Source organism: Dama dama, chromosome 5 (genome assembly GCF_033118175.1).
Source record: "Dama dama isolate Ldn47 chromosome 5, ASM3311817v1, whole genome shotgun sequence".
Classification (NCBI taxonomy): domain Eukaryota; kingdom Metazoa; phylum Chordata; class Mammalia; order Artiodactyla; family Cervidae; genus Dama; species Dama dama.
Window position 1 is genome coordinate 57,858,246 of NC_083685.1, and position 15,387 is coordinate 57,873,632.

Consider the following 15,387-nt stretch of genomic DNA (forward strand, 5'->3'; position numbering starts at 1 on the left):
ACAATATTCTTTAGAGTTCTTATACAATAAGAAATTACATAAGAACAGAGTATGTAAAGGCTTATGTCCCACCAAAATATTAATAAAAATGCTAATGTAAGGGTATACAAAAGGGGTGATATGAATTTCGAGACTGGGATTGACATGTATCAGTAGTGATATAAAAGAGATAACTAATGAGAACCTACTGCAAGACAAGCACATTGCTCTGTGTATGACCTAAAGGGGAAGAAAATCCAAAAAAAAAGGGGATGTATGTATACGTATAGATGATTCACTTTGCTGTACAATAGAAAGTAATACAACATTGTAAAGCAACTATACTCCAATAAAAAATTATTTTAAAAAGCATATAGTGTGATAAATTAGGGCAGAATAGTTACTGATGACACAAAAGTCCATTTGTGATGGAAGCTGTAGGACAGTAAGCTCTCTCTTGTCAACTATTTCAAAAGCAGTGAGTTTTTTTCTTCCCCCCCGTGCAGTGATGCCATGCACTCCATGACAAAGATACTTTGATCTTCCTCCATTAAATATATCTTGTGTGGACCTAGCCTGAACTCAGTAAGGGGAAAAAAAAAAATCGTTTCTATGAAAGGGAAGGAGTACTGTATGTCTCTAAGATTATTCATTACCTTTCAAAAATAAAGCGATTGGTGAAGTTTTTGTGTCATCCACACATGAAAGACCCACCCCGAGGCTGCTTACTTATTTTGTCGTTGCTTCTGCTTTTTTATTCCTGCCTCAGATCGGATGGGGAACCCACGCGAAGGAAGAAGGCAATGAATTAGACATTGCAATTGACAGGCGGAAGAAAAAGACTTAGAGGCTGATGGAAATGAAAGCGTCCATACCTGAGTTGGAGGGCTTAGAGACTCTTCCCTTGGGAACGGGGAGCAACAGTAATTCCAAGGACTGTGGCGGTGGTGGAGGCGGCGGAGGCGGCGGTGGAGGCGGCGGGGTTACTTTCTCTTGCTTCTTCTCCGAAGGCGGTGGCGGTAGAGGGTCCTCAGGCACCAGTGACGATTTCTCAGCCAGAAGGGTCCCGGCAGCCCTCGCGGCGACCTCTTTCAGAAGGGCCGCCGAGGAGGTCATGGAAGCCAGGGAAAGGAAAGAGCTGGCCGGGGGCGGGTGCTCCTGGCCAGGAGTCAAGCTTCTCTCGCTGACTTTCTTGGATAAAGCTGCCAAGGTGGAGCTGGCAGACTGGGAGCTGAAAGGGGGGGAAAAGGACTCAAATCGCAAGGTCTCCTCCGTCCTGGTCAGCGACTTGTCCTGCAGGACGGCATTGGCTGCAGCTTTCAGTTTGAGGATGGCGGAATCCGGGGACAAGCCGCAGGTGGTGGTTGAGTTTGGCAACCACTTACCTTGATTCCATAGGAAACGGTTACTTGGAGGGTATTGGTCATTCTGTTCCTGCTTCTCGGCCAGCTTCCTGGCCAGCACGCTGAGCTGCTGGGCGTGGTGGGACGGCGGGGAAAAGGAGAGATTGGCGCCCGCGCTGACCGGGGACTCCACCCTGCCGTTGGCCGTGGCCGCGGCGTCCAGTTTGAGGGAGCCGGCTTCCAGCAGCCGCCTCAAGTTGCTGCTCAGGGGCTTGGTGGAGCCTGGGTGGTCCTCGTCACACAGAGAAGACACGCCGGGGGAGAGGTGATCCGCGCACTGCAGTGGGTCTCGCAGGACCTCCCCGTCGAGTGCCACCAGCTCCAACGTGTGGCTGCTGGGGGTCGCGCTTCCCAAGGAGGTGTCGGGGGACGTGGACTGCTCTTGCATCCGGTCCTCCAGGCACAGCTTATAGTTCTCCTGCACTTCTCCATAGGAGGCTTCCGACGGCGTCTCCGAAGAGTTCCCATACCAGTGCTCTCCTTCACTGAGTTCTCCCTCCGCCTCGTCCTGCCTACTAACATCTGGGGGAATTAAGAAGATCAGGTTTACTCCCAAAGCAAGCAACAAGCAAGCCTGAAGACAGACAAAAATGGAGTCGTGGACATGCTTCCTCTGCCCTGCCCCTCCCGCCCCAAAACCGCGCGAAAGACAGACAACCTTCCAGCAGGTCAGGGGCTGGGTCAGAGCCTCTGGACCTAAGCTTGAAAGAATGCTGACTGGGCCACGGATTAAAGCACTGCCACCTTCTACACACGCTCATCCTTTTCTAATTATTCCAAATCAAGGGAAATGGAAAAGGAGGAATGAGAAAAACGGAGCTGGTAAAGAAGAAACTGGATGCAGAAAATGCTTTTCAGTGAATGGGGGAATTGGGGAGAAGCTTGTGCCCAGGTAAAAAGCGAGCACAAGATCTTCAAGATCATGTGGGAAGGAAACTGACAGCCAGAATAGGGGGAAACTGGGTGATGAGACCCGAGGCAGTCAGAAGCTGCTTCTCACTTTCTAACTCCACCACCTCAGGCCAGTCACTTAGCTGGCTTGATAGAACATGCAGTTGATTAAAAAAAAAAAAAAAAAGGATCAAAATATGTAAATAAAAACTTGCCTATTAGATATTCTACCAATTTCACAGAGTTGTTCTGAAGCTTCCATCATAATAAACATGCAACCATGTTTTGAAAAAACAGTCGAGTACTATACAAAAATCAGATCTCACTAGCAAACAGTATTCACATTCCTGATTTCTTAAAGGGACAATCTCTCCCTGACTTCTTAAAGGACAATGCAAACTGCTTGTCTGAGATCCCAACCCTCAACTTGCCGGCCCTCTCAACACAGGCAGTGATTAGTCATCTGTTCCCTCACTCCACCGGAGTCCCCTTTCCTCATTTTCTACCCATGAGTGTATCTGTCCACCCTTACTGCTCCCACTGGGCCCCGGCACCAGTCAGCTGGGACTCTTTGCCTTTCCAAGAGCACAAATGGGCTCGGCCACTCCTCTACCTTTGCACAAAATGTTCCTTCAACCTGCGATGTCTCCCCCCAGAAGGCCTAACTGTCCAATTCTGCCCATCCTTCAACACCCAGCTCAAAGGATTCCTCCTCGTTATTCTCCCTAGAACCCAGTGTCAGAATTAATTTCTCTTTCTCATTCATTCACTCATTTATCCAACAGCTAGTGAGGGAGTACCTGCCACATGGCAGGTGCTGTTCAAGACTGAACAATGTTGAACAAAACGAAGATCCTGCCTTCTTCGAGCTTACATTCCGGTGAGGAAAACAGGTTAAACAAATGAGTAAATCCCAGAGAAAACCAGAGAGCGGTAAGTGTTGTGGAGAAACATACAGAAGGACACATAGGACTGGGGTAATGGGTAGGAGGTAAGTTGTCATGTTCAACAGTCACGGTTAGGGTGAGGCTTCACTGAGGTCGTGACACGGGTGCAAAGACTTGAGAGACACCAGCAATCGGCCATGCAGCCATCTCTGAGAGCGGGGCCCAGGCAGAGGAGGGCCACTATAAATGCCCTGATGTGAGGGCTTGCCTGGCACATGCATGGACCATCAGGGAAGCCAGTGAGTGTCAGAGCAGCAGGAGAGTCAGAGAAATAACGAGAGAGAAAGATGTAAAGGAGGGAGGCCGAGCCTATCAGAAGGATGCTGTAAACTACCGAAAGATTTTTTTGCATCTTTGGCAACTGGTGTGACTGGGAATCACTGGAGGGGCAGCGGCGGGGCAGTGACATGGCGCGACTTGCGGTTTCCAAGGTTTGTTCTGGCTGCCTGTGGAAAAGAGAATGCAGGTACAAGGTGGGAACAGGGAGGCCACTGAAGGTGGCTGCAGGTGGGAAGAAGCAGTCAGGTTCTGTACGTATTTTGAATGCAGACCCAACATTCCCATTTTTAAAATACTGATACTGTATCAGTCTAAGTGATCTGTCTACTATGAACTTATCTTCTAAAAAATTAAGTGACCAGGTTCCTGGAAGGTGGGGATGGTGGCTTACTATGTACAGATTCCACATATGCCTCACACAATGCCTGGTCCCTAGAGAGTTTGATGACACTTTAGGGACGGAGCCAAAATTCCCCACTGTGCCAAGTTTTGCTACATATATCGTGCTGTTTCTTTTCTGAATAGAAATAGCTGGAAGTAGTAATGCCCGAACTACAAGCTAATACATCGATCTTCCCATGCTCTTTAGAGAAGAAATGTCACAAATGACAAATTCTCTTTCACTAAGTTACAGTTCTGCAACTCCTTCCTGAGATTCCTTATTAAGTTATCACGAAAATATAAAATATCAAATGGGATTTGCTGGAGAAAAGCAGGCAAAATTGAGTTTTCTCTGTTAAAAACAGTCTGGCTCCTGGTGATTTGCCACATTTCCTTCTTCCCATCTGATTTCAACATTTGTCATCTTTCCTGAAACCAGCGCGACCCAGAACCACTCATCTCACCAACGGCTTCTCGAAGAGATGCTCTTTACCAACCACCAAGCAGCCAATGTCAATTTCAACAACAGGGTTAATTTTATGTTCCTTTTTGTAAATTATGCTTTTGTCAAACTAGAGTAGCTCTCCATAGTCAAGACTGGTGTAGAACCTTGTGTGCATGCTAAGTCGCTTCAGTCATGTCCAAAGGCCCACCAGGCCCTTTGTCCATGGGATACTCCAGGCAAGAATACTGGAGTGGGTTGTCATTCCTTGCAGTCTGGGGCAATTAATAAGGTACATAAAATCAGGGTTTTGAGAACCACAAAGAATCACAACCACATCCGTGTACAGTCTTGTCATTTTACTGAGACTATTAAATATTCTTAAGGTTACCAAGTTGGATCTAAGGCACACACAGAGCTAACCTACTGCTAACACTGGAACCAAAAGCCCAAATCTCTCAACATCTGGCCCAGTGCTCCTTTTCAAAGCCCCTGCCAGATGCCCTCTGAGTAGCATCTTCTAGAAAATCTGAGCAGCTGTCCTTCCACCCTCTGGAAAGAGAAATCAGCAAGTGAATTCTCATTGATAAAGATATCATTCACTCTTATTTTCAGACAGACCAATAAGAGCTAAGTACCAATTAATTCTATAATTTCTCCATTCCCTCTCTGCCTGTTCTTTGTTGCTGTTCTCAAAAATGGATTCAAATGCCTAAAAAATTCAGCACACCTTTTGGCAAAGCCCCAAAGGCAAAGTTTAATTTCCGGCCCACTCCAGATGTGAGAAGATTCACCCCCTCCAGATGTGCTGAAGCCGGTGAGTGGGTCAAAAACTAAAGAAGTTGTCAATTCAGGCTCTAAGCCCATCAAACAGTGATAAGGAGATCCAAACTTTCCAGAGTGATACAAACAGCTGATAACTACGTTTAAAGCAACCTCCTCAACCTCACCAAAACACAAGCCCAGAACATGCAAACAAAGCATTTCTTAAATAGACCAATTTAAGTCCTCTAAAATATCCATATATTTCTTAACCATCTACTGCTCTGTGCTTTGCAGATACACTCACTGAGATACATACACTCTTTTCTGTACTGCAAGAAAACTCAAATACCTAAAGAGTATTTTTAAACTCATTTTGTTGTTGTTGTTGTTTAGTCGCTAAGCCGCGTCCAACTCTTTAGCGACCCTACAGACTGTAGCCCACCAGGCCTCTCTCTCTGTCCATGAAATTTCCCAGGCAAGAATACTGGAGTGGGTTGCTATTTCCTTCTCCATGGGAATCTTCCACACTCAGGGATGGAACTTGTGTCTCTTGTATTGGCAGGCGGATTCCTTACCACTGAACCACCAGGGAAGCCCTTTTAAATTCATAATATTCCATTAATCGCTTTTCGAAAGATGCTGCTACTGCAATCGTGGTTATTTAAGTAATAAACCAGCAAATAATTGTAGTGCATGGCCTCGAAGGAGTCAGACCAGAAACCTGAGGAGAAACATCTCTGAAAACTATTCTGTCATCACCTGAGGTCAAGTAAAAGTGAACAGAGAAATGAACACAAGAGAGGCTGGGACCCACAGAGGGTGAGAGAAAAACCCTGAAAGTCTCCAACAAATGTGTTTTCACTTCATAAAAGAGCAGCAACAAAGATTTTCTCCCACGCATAAATTAATTTGGTTTCCTTTCTGCTGGGCTGCTGTTTATTTTCACATTCAGTTTTATCCAAGAGGTGTTCCTTGGTCCAGTTTTGGGGAGCTCCCCTTCAGCAAGGTCTGTGGGCCACCCCCGCCCCCAGCTCCTTTCAGGCTGCAGGATGAGAAAGGCTTCTGTCACTGGGATGCTCAAATAGCATTCCTGCAATCTAAGGGATTAATTTGTTGGACATCGCAAAGTTTAGAAGAAATGAGGCTTGTCTTTTGACCCTCTTTCACAATTTGAGAACTCACCCCCATCCCCAGTTCCTTCTCCAGTCCTCACCCCTCTCCCTCCCAGAGCTGTGAGACGCCCTCCTAGAAATGCTGTCTGCGCATCCAGCATCCACCATGGATTTCACAGTTTTTCTAACTAAGTCTCCAGGGGAAGCCTCTGAATGGCCAATGTAAACAACTCCCTTCTAGATGCATTATTTTTAACCTCTAGAATAGGAAGCTATTTCCATTGCTAATTTTACGACAACCTATGTCTCTGACAGCCAGGTTCACACTCATTCCTGTCAATTTTACACAACAGTCTGTTTCTGTGTTTTTCCCTTTAAATCAGAAACTCAGAAAGAATTAAGAACAGAAGCAGCGCAATTACAGAATGAAAACACGCTGAATATATTTTGTTTCCATGTGGCAAATATTTCTCCTTTGGGGAAAACAAAACAAAATTTCACTACCTAACACATTTATTTACAATTCAGTTCTCAAGCAGAGAAACTGAGTAACTTGAGATCTGCCAATCTTGCTGCAATTTTTTTTCAGCTCACTTCCTTTTTGGTTTGACAGTTTTAATCAGGTGCATTTAATTGGACTGATATTCAACTCAAAAGATCCTTGTTCAGAAAGAACAGGAGGAGAGAGAGGAAAAAATATAAGGAGGCACCTATTAATTTTCATGCCTTTTGGCTGAGGTTAAAGCTAGTGGAGACGGAAGCCGAAAAGCCTCAGTTCTTAATCTACCCACAAACCATTCCCACCAGTCAATACACATGAATCTCATTGGCAGTTATTGAAGAGCATCAGGATTAGGTTCCTAGGACTCGCCTGGAGGGAGCTGACTCATGGTCAGTCCTCTGGCAGCCAACACCCTCTTCTTGTGACCACAGGTGTGTTCACCTGATCCCTAACCTTCCGATTCATCTGCATCTAAAAATATTGCATGTTTTCCATTTCCACCTAATATGCATCCAAAGCCAAACAGGCTGCTATCAGTATTATCAGTTATACCAGGAATACCCACCTTAAAACATACAATAGATTTTTCCTTGCAGTTGTACACGAAAGCAGTTGGTAAAGTTTATATAGCAGTGTACAAAAGCTATTAGTAAAACTAATGCTGATAATGGATTTAATTCAACACTTACTGAGCATTTACTATTAACATAGTCAGGGAACTGTTCTCTGCAACAGAGAGCCTCAGAGACAGTGACAATGTCTAGGTCAACAGTTTCTAATTAACAGGGGAGCAAGGATTGCACAAGCCTATGAAACACATGGCTGGTGCCATCGCAGAGTCCTGTGTGCCTAAGACAGCAAATCATTCATTCCAATCGTGCAGGTGGCTTTGGAAACGGACCTTGGAGGATGAAGAAGATTTCAACAGATGACACTGGAAATTCACTTATATGAGGGCTGCCTCTTCTGCAAACTATCAAACAGGAAATAGCCCAGTCGTGGAGTAAGCTAATATTCTGGTGACCTTGTTAGATAGTTTCACTTAAGGAAAATGTTTTCAGATTCTCCACTCTTCACATTTTAAAGACACCCCATCTATTGACTGGGTAAGGGCAGATTGACCAGTTACGTTACCCAACTCACTCCTTTTGAAATAAAAAACCCATTAGGTTATACATGGCTGAAGCAGGACAATGAGGCAAGCCCTGACCAAAGCAGGGGTAGTTGGGCTCCTGTGGTTGTCAGTGATGAGGACCGCGTGCGTGAACGTTCTCAGGTCACGTTCTCAGTCCCTCTATCAAACCTGGAGAGGGATGCATGTCGCTAGCCCCAGAGAGGGTGTCCAAAGCACCACCAGGGCTCCCTCTCATTCGCGCCTAGTCTCTCCTGGGAGGTGAGCCTCCTCTCAGGCCACCTTTGCTGGGCTGTGCTTAGTCACTCAGTCATGTCCGATTCTTTGCGACCCCGTGGACTGCAGCCCTCCAGGCCCCTCCGTCCATGGGGATTCTCCAGGCAAGAGTACTGGAGTAAGCTGTCATGCCCTCCTCCAGGCCACCTTTTCCAGCAGGCTAAAAATCTGGTGTACAGGTTCTGGAGTCCACTGTCAATGACGTTACGTATCACAGGAGAAAGGTCTTTCCCCTTCTGATTGGCTGCTGGAGGTCACGTGCCACTCCCTGGACCTATCGCTAAAGCCAAGGGGCGGGCTCTACAACTGGCTCCACGTGGGTCACAGAAGACACGGAAGAGGCACCCAGAGGACAAAAGCAGTGACCTCGGTAATGCTTAATGAAGGTTTAGCATGCTGCACATCAGGTTGTTCTGAACCAATTTTATGATCCTGAGCATAAAACACATCCTCATTTAGGCCGCTTTACTTGCCAATTTTTCGATCGTCCTTTTGTAGCCTGAAAGCCTCAGCACATTCCCCACACTGGTTCTGCCCTCAGTGAAGGCACCTCTCAGGGGTCCAGGCCTCCAAGTCCACAGTCTAAATGACACGCCTGCAATCGGCCCCGCAGGACCAAGCCGCAGAGACCACGGTTATTGAACCTGATGCCCAGGGGCACCCATCCCTTCTCAGCATGGCCAGGAAGAAAATGTAAGAACTGCTAGGTATTTCAAACTGCCAGAGTGGAGAAGACAGCCAGATCCCTGTCACCAGTCCAGCTGGGGAAAAGGTGCCATGAGGGCAGTGGGAAATGAGTGGAAGTCTGGAGAGGATAAGAGTCTGCAGACTGAGATAGCAGGGCTGCCTCCTGGGTCAAGACGACCATTTTGCACACAGCAGTGTTTGCAGATTACTGCTGGAAGTGTCCACGAAGAAAACAAAGGTAACACACATTAACACATTGCTCCTTATCTTCAAAGAGAGGTCCAAACAGTATCTAAGCTGGTTTCAATATTCTCATAGAAAGTTGCCAGGTCCTCCAGTGACCCAGGAACAACCCAAGCTCCCCCATCAAACTGCCCATCTCAACACGAATGGCAACTCCTCCACCCCTACAACTGCTTGGACCAAAATGCCACGGCCAGTCTCCACTAGCTTCTTTCTCTCACACCCCTCATCTAATTAATTTGTGGATTCTGTTGGTTCTGCTTTCAACATACATTCCAAATCTTGCCACTTTTCAACATTTCCACCACTCCCACCCTCGTATACTGCACTGTACCCCTGGCCTAGACTATGGCAGTAGCCTTTTGACTGATTGACTTACTTCCAATTCTTGCCCCCACACCCCCTCCCCCCATAGTCTTAACCAATAGCCAGAGTAAGCTTTTAAAAATATTATGTCCAATTCCACTGTGCGTGCTAAGTCACTTCAGTCATGTCTGACTCTTTACAACCCTGTAGACCATAGCCCACCAGGCTCCTCTGTCCATGGGATTCTCCAGGCAAGAAAACTGGAGTGGGTTGGGATGCTGTGCCCTCCTCCAGGGGGGATCTTCCTGACCCAGAGATTGGATTCTTTACCATTAGAACCACCTGGGAAGCCCCTAATTCCACTGCTCCATCCCTAAAGCCTCCACAATGGCTTCTCAGAATAAAATCCAAAAAACCTTTACCTTGACCTAAAGGCCCTACACCTGGAAAGTCCCACGGACGGAGGAGCCTGGTGGGCTGCAGTCCATGGGGTCGCACAGAGTCAGACATGACTGAAACGACTCAGCAGCAGCAGCAAAGGCCCTACATAATCTGCATCCCTCTGACCTTGTCTCCTACCACTGCGCCTGGTAAGCTCCTGCCTCAGGGCCTTTGCACTTCCTATTCCCTTTGAAATCTTTCTCCCCCAGGAGACCAACATGACTGATTCCCTTACTTCCTGAGGTCTCCCCTCAAATATCACTGTTTATTAGAATAGAAGCCCCCTGAGGGAGAAGATTTTGTTCTGCTTGCCACTGTATCCTCAATATTTAGAATGGTACCCACCAGAACAGGTGCTCAAATATTTGTCACATGTATGAATGAGAAAGAAAAAATGGGCTTAACAATCAGAACGGTGGCTCTTGTCAGTACTGGAAATGAGAATGGTTTTCAAAATTACAAATGACAATTCTATTTTTCTCATGTGATCAAACACAGAATAGGGCAAAGAGCCTGCTTTGCAAACGTTTCCACCAGAACCTCCCTGCTGGCCAACAAAAGACAATAGCAGTCTAGGGGAATGAGGGACTGAAGCAGAAGCCCCCTCTAGGAAGTCCCAAATTTCTTTGAGTTTTAGCTTAACATTTGAAGTGAATTCTGCACTCTATACTATAGATGAACTCATCCTTACTTAACAATACAGGGGTGTTTCTCACAAACCATCCAAGAACATTATTCTCCTGGAAAGTGCACCATGTCTCTCTGGATACCCATCTTCTTTGGAGAAACATGTACCCTAACAAGAGGAACAAGAATGTACGAAAAGTATGTAGTACAATGTCAAGAGCTCAGTAAGGAGTGGCTGGCATTGTTACTATTATCAGAAAACAGCACGCATCCTAGTACCCCCATCTTCAGAGAGCAAAGCGAATGCCCAGAGGGTACTTGCCAGGCTGATCCAATGGATCTGGGGGATATTGAGAACTACAGCTCTATTTGTTGAAGTTGAATTTTGTTATAGGAATTATTTTAGAGATGGAAAAGCCTTGGAGAGCTAGTTCCTAAGTCTAGCTTCTAGGCAGAGGCTTAGAGTGGGCTGGTGATCTTTGAGCTCAGATGTCCCAATGCAGAGATCAGTGGTTCAACTACTACATCACTAAGTGATCATCAATGAGTAAATGAATGAGTGAATCCTAGAAAGAGGTCTGGAACATGACAGGTTTCCAACAAACATTTGCTGAATGAGCAAACAATTATCTATAAAGCACCTGAAATATACCTGGTTCTGTATTCGGTGTTTTAATATTCAGCAGCAAATTTGATCCTCACGATAATTTTAGGCAGTAGACTGTACTCTTTTAAATTTACAGACCAGGAAAGCAAGGTTACAAAAGGCTTACTTAATATTCACACTTAGTGACAAAGTAAGGTTTAAACTCAAACCTTCAGAATATGAATAACTTGACAAAAAAGTAATATTTCAGGTCAAAAAAGTAATATTTCACGTAACCAAAAAGTACCAAAGTACTTTCACGCAGTTGATGTATTTTTTTATCTTGTTTTGATGAGATTTTAAAATGCATACATACTCAAACATGATGTGTGAAACATGATTATTATGTTTGTAACATGATTATTATGTTCTGAGAAGTGTCTCAGAAACTACTGAGCCTTTGCAGCAGCTTGCCCCCATATCAAATAGCTCCAAGCAATGGCATTTTAAGTCATTATTCCTATTTTAACAGTTCTTACGAATTCTTTTTTTTCTCTATTATGCCTATGCAGAGCCCTCTCCTTCTAAATTTGAGGCTTTTTGTCTGCCATAACTGAAACAACAATCACCAGGCTTATTAAAATTCTGTGCAAACTAAAGATGAAAGCCTTGTGTTGTAGGGTGAATTGTTGTTGTTGTTTAGTCACTAAGTCATGTGGGGCTCTTTTGCGACCCCATGGCCTGTAGCCCGCCAGGCTCCTCCATCCATGGGATTCTGCAGGCAAGAATACTGGAATGTGTTTCCATTTCTTTCTTCAGGGGATCTTCCCGACCCAGGGACTGAACACTCAGCTTCAGCATTGGCAGGTGTAATCTTTAGCACTGAGCCACCTGGGAAGCCCCATAGGCTGAATTGCACCCCCCATAACGATGCTAACGTCCAGTTCGCAGTACTCGTGAATATGACTGAGTTTGGAAATAGGATCTTTGTAGGTGATCAAGTTGAGAAGAGGTCATTAGGGTGGGCCCTAACCCAATATGACTGGTGCCCTAATAAAAATGGGAGATTTGCACACAGACAGACAAGCCACAAGTGAAGAAGCTACCAGAAGCTAGGAGAGAGGCCCACAACACACCCTTTCTTAGCATCTTTGGAAGGAGCATGGAGCCGCCACCACCTTCATCTTGATCTTGAACTTTTGGCCTCCAGCAGTGAGACAATACATTTCTTTTTTGACCTCCCTTTGAATCATGGGAATACAATATCTATTTGCTTTGTGTTAAAAAAAGACCCTGATGCTGGGAAAAATTGAAGGCAGGAGGAGAAGGGGATGACAGAGGATGAGATGGTTGGATGGCATCACCGACTCGATGGACATGAGTTTGAGTACCTGGCATGCTGCAGTCCATGGGGTTGCAAAGAGTTGGACACGACTGAGCATCTGAACTGACTGACAGAACATATAATTGTTACATGATCTTACTAATTAAGAATAACTAAAACAATTTTTCCCATCACCGAAGCCATTCAATTGGTGGTACTTTGTAATGGCAACTCTAGAAAATGAGTACATTTAAGTTGGAATGAAGAAGGCCTGAGATGCCTGAGACTTTTTTCTGGGGTTTCACCTCTGAATTCTAACCTATAGACTCAGTTGGTACTGAAATTTTTGTGTAAGCTAGGCTTATTGTACAGAATCGGCCACGCTCACCACTCAGTGTGAAGTCCCCTGAGGCTACAGAGACTATAAACAGACTAAAAAGCTATTTTTGACTCTCTCTAAACTTTAGCCAAATTTCTGTCAAATGAAAGATTTTGAGAAAGGCATTAATCAAGAGAAATCTTCTATTACTACAGTAACTTAGAAATCTCCAAATAAATACAGATGTGTGTATATATATGTGAACTTCCCAGGTGGCACTACTGGTAAAGAACCCACCTGCCAATGTGCCAATGCAGGACACATAAGAGATGCGAGTTCAATCCCTGGGTTGGGAGGATCCCCTAGAGAGAGCATGGCAACCCACTCCAGTATTCTTGCCTGGGGAATCCCCATGGACAGAGGAGCCTGGCGGGCTACAGTCCATGGGGCCGCAGAGTTGGACATGACTGAAATGACTTAGCTCGCATACACATATATATGTATGTGTACTCATCACCACATATGTTGTGGCCAATTAATAAGAAAGGGATAGGTGCAAATATAGCATGAATTCACCGCCCTATCGAGAGACCAAAACAATACTGGTTAGCCCACGGATTGATTCCTTACTGCTTCACCCTTTCAGGCATCTCCATGTTACAAAAAGCATATAGAATCTGTCCCCTCAAGCAATCAGAAGTAAATTTACCATGGCTACCATGGCATTATCAGAAAAATTGTCTGCTAAGGCTGATAAATCGGTCGATTATCTGCTTCCTTGACTTTTATTTCCTCTTGTATAAATGTTTTCATCCCAACATTACCAATACCTGTTCTAAGATCAGCGATAAATTATCAAACTGCTGAAATCACCAGGAAATTATTAATAGATCAAGAAAGAACTTAACAACAACAACAAAAAGCCTTAATAACATAATAATGCACTCAGCAGTCTAAGAACAGCCCTCTATGGGAAGAAAAATGGCTACTTAGTAGAATCTTAGCTTATACATAAAATGATACATTTCTTTGTGGATACATTTACCAAGTGTTGACAGCACCCACCTTGGAATGAAACATATCACGGTCATAATCGTTCTGCCTGCCAACAGAAAAGTTCACACAGTAAGTCCTTTATTGACTAAAAATATACCTATTCCAGAAGGAAAAGAGCCTAGGGGGATAAGAGAAGTTAGCAAGGGAGAGGAAATTGATTTTTATTTAGTGATTAAATACACATAAAACAAAAGCTGCCGAGGAAGCCGCTCCCAACCCCCTACATGCTCATAAAAGTAGATGGTGCTGTGGTGTGAGGATATTTCTTTGGGTTATGCACGAGAATCCATGACACCAAAGAACACCACTTACAAGGACAACCCTAATTCAAAGTCAACTTTAAACACTGATTTAGGTCAACGATTTTAACCTTTACTCCACCAGGCTTTGTGCCAGAGCTGCTATCTAGTGGTCAAATGTTCACTTATTTGCTATCTCCTTTCCCTGCTCACCTTCTGGCACATACAAACGAAGTCGATGATAGCAGGTCAAAAGACAGTGGATACAACAAAAACCGCACAAAACCAGCAAACAAGGGCAATTCCAAGGGCCACAATGCCCTGGAGTCAGATTAACAGCCCCTTAACAACTTGGAGTCCACTGGTTTTGTCCACTTCATTCTCTTTTAAGAATTTCAGGGGGGACTTCCCTGGTGGTCCAAAGGTTAAGAATTCACCTTCCAGAGCAGAGGGTTCGATCCCTGGTCTGGGAAGATCCCACATGCCATGGAGCAACTAAGTCCACTCACCACAACTATTGAGCCTGAGCTCTACAAGAGAAGCCACTGCCACTCCAATGAGAAGCCCGTGCCCCAAAGCTAGAGAGCATCTCCTGCTCCCTGCAACTAGAGAAAGGCTGCAGGAAGCAACAGAGACAAAAAAAACATTCATTAAAACTGGATCCTATTATATATACAGTTTTAGAATCTTCTCTTTTACCTAGTAATATGTTTCAAACTTCTTCCCAAGTCAGTAAACAAAAAAACTAATTAATATTAATTCAAAAAGGCAATGGATATGCCTTGTATCTCTAATCAGCTTTGATTACACTAACCAGTTTCTTGTTCTTAATTCTGTCCAAAGAAGTTGCTGACCTTTGGAGGTCCGCTGACAATGAAGACCAAGCACAGTCAAAAAAATAATAATAAATAAGAATTTCAGGGATGATTTCCTCTCTTCCTGGGCTTTTCTTCTGGCATGGCCACGTGGGGTTTCACTAAGAAAGCTTTGCTTAGTCTTTCACCTGAAAGAAACCTGGCACTGTTTTCTAGTTCTCTGTCTCCAGGAGCAATGCTCCAGAGGAGAAAATATTCATTCCACTTCCCAACAAAGCTTGATCCTTCTGGGAATGCATTAAGTAGTAATGCTGAGGTCAGGGAACATGTCTACTGTTGCTGCAGATGAAGGTTCAACCCCAAGGTAAATGTTCAACAACAACAAAAAATCCCTCTGTCACACAGAGGTCTGGCCCCAAAGTGACCCTGGCCATTTCCCGGGAGTGACCTCTTGCACTATCAGTCAGTTCCTCTTGTTAACCTTTTGGGAGTCTATAAAATGCCCCCCCTTCTCTATTTGAATAACCACGCCACTTCTTTTTCATCTTATAGGTCCTATAACTCTCTGCAGCCCTCTAGCTGCAATATTCTTCCACATGTTATAAGGACTTAGTTACCCAGCTGATCCTCCAAGC

The 15,387-nt window shown here is 44.8% G+C and overlaps 1 protein-coding gene across 10 annotated transcripts in view; it reads right to left on the reverse strand.

Moving 5' to 3' along the window:
- Positions 1 to 15,387, reverse strand: part of ZNF827 (zinc finger protein 827) — a 186,092-nt gene that overhangs the window by 148,392 nt on the left and 22,313 nt on the right. For 9 of the 10 annotated variants that reach the window (XR_009692900.1, XM_061142435.1, XM_061142437.1 and 6 more), the window contains exon 2: positions 855 to 1,904. Coding sequence is in view for 9 of the 10 variants with exons in the window: in XM_061142435.1 (XP_060998418.1) it covers positions 855 to 1,904 (1,050 nt within the window). In the remaining variant the exon portion in view is untranslated. Of the gene's footprint in view, positions 1 to 854; positions 1,905 to 13,707; positions 13,745 to 15,387 lie in introns of all 10 variants that reach the window. The other variant, XM_061142436.1, reaches the window with a different exon arrangement.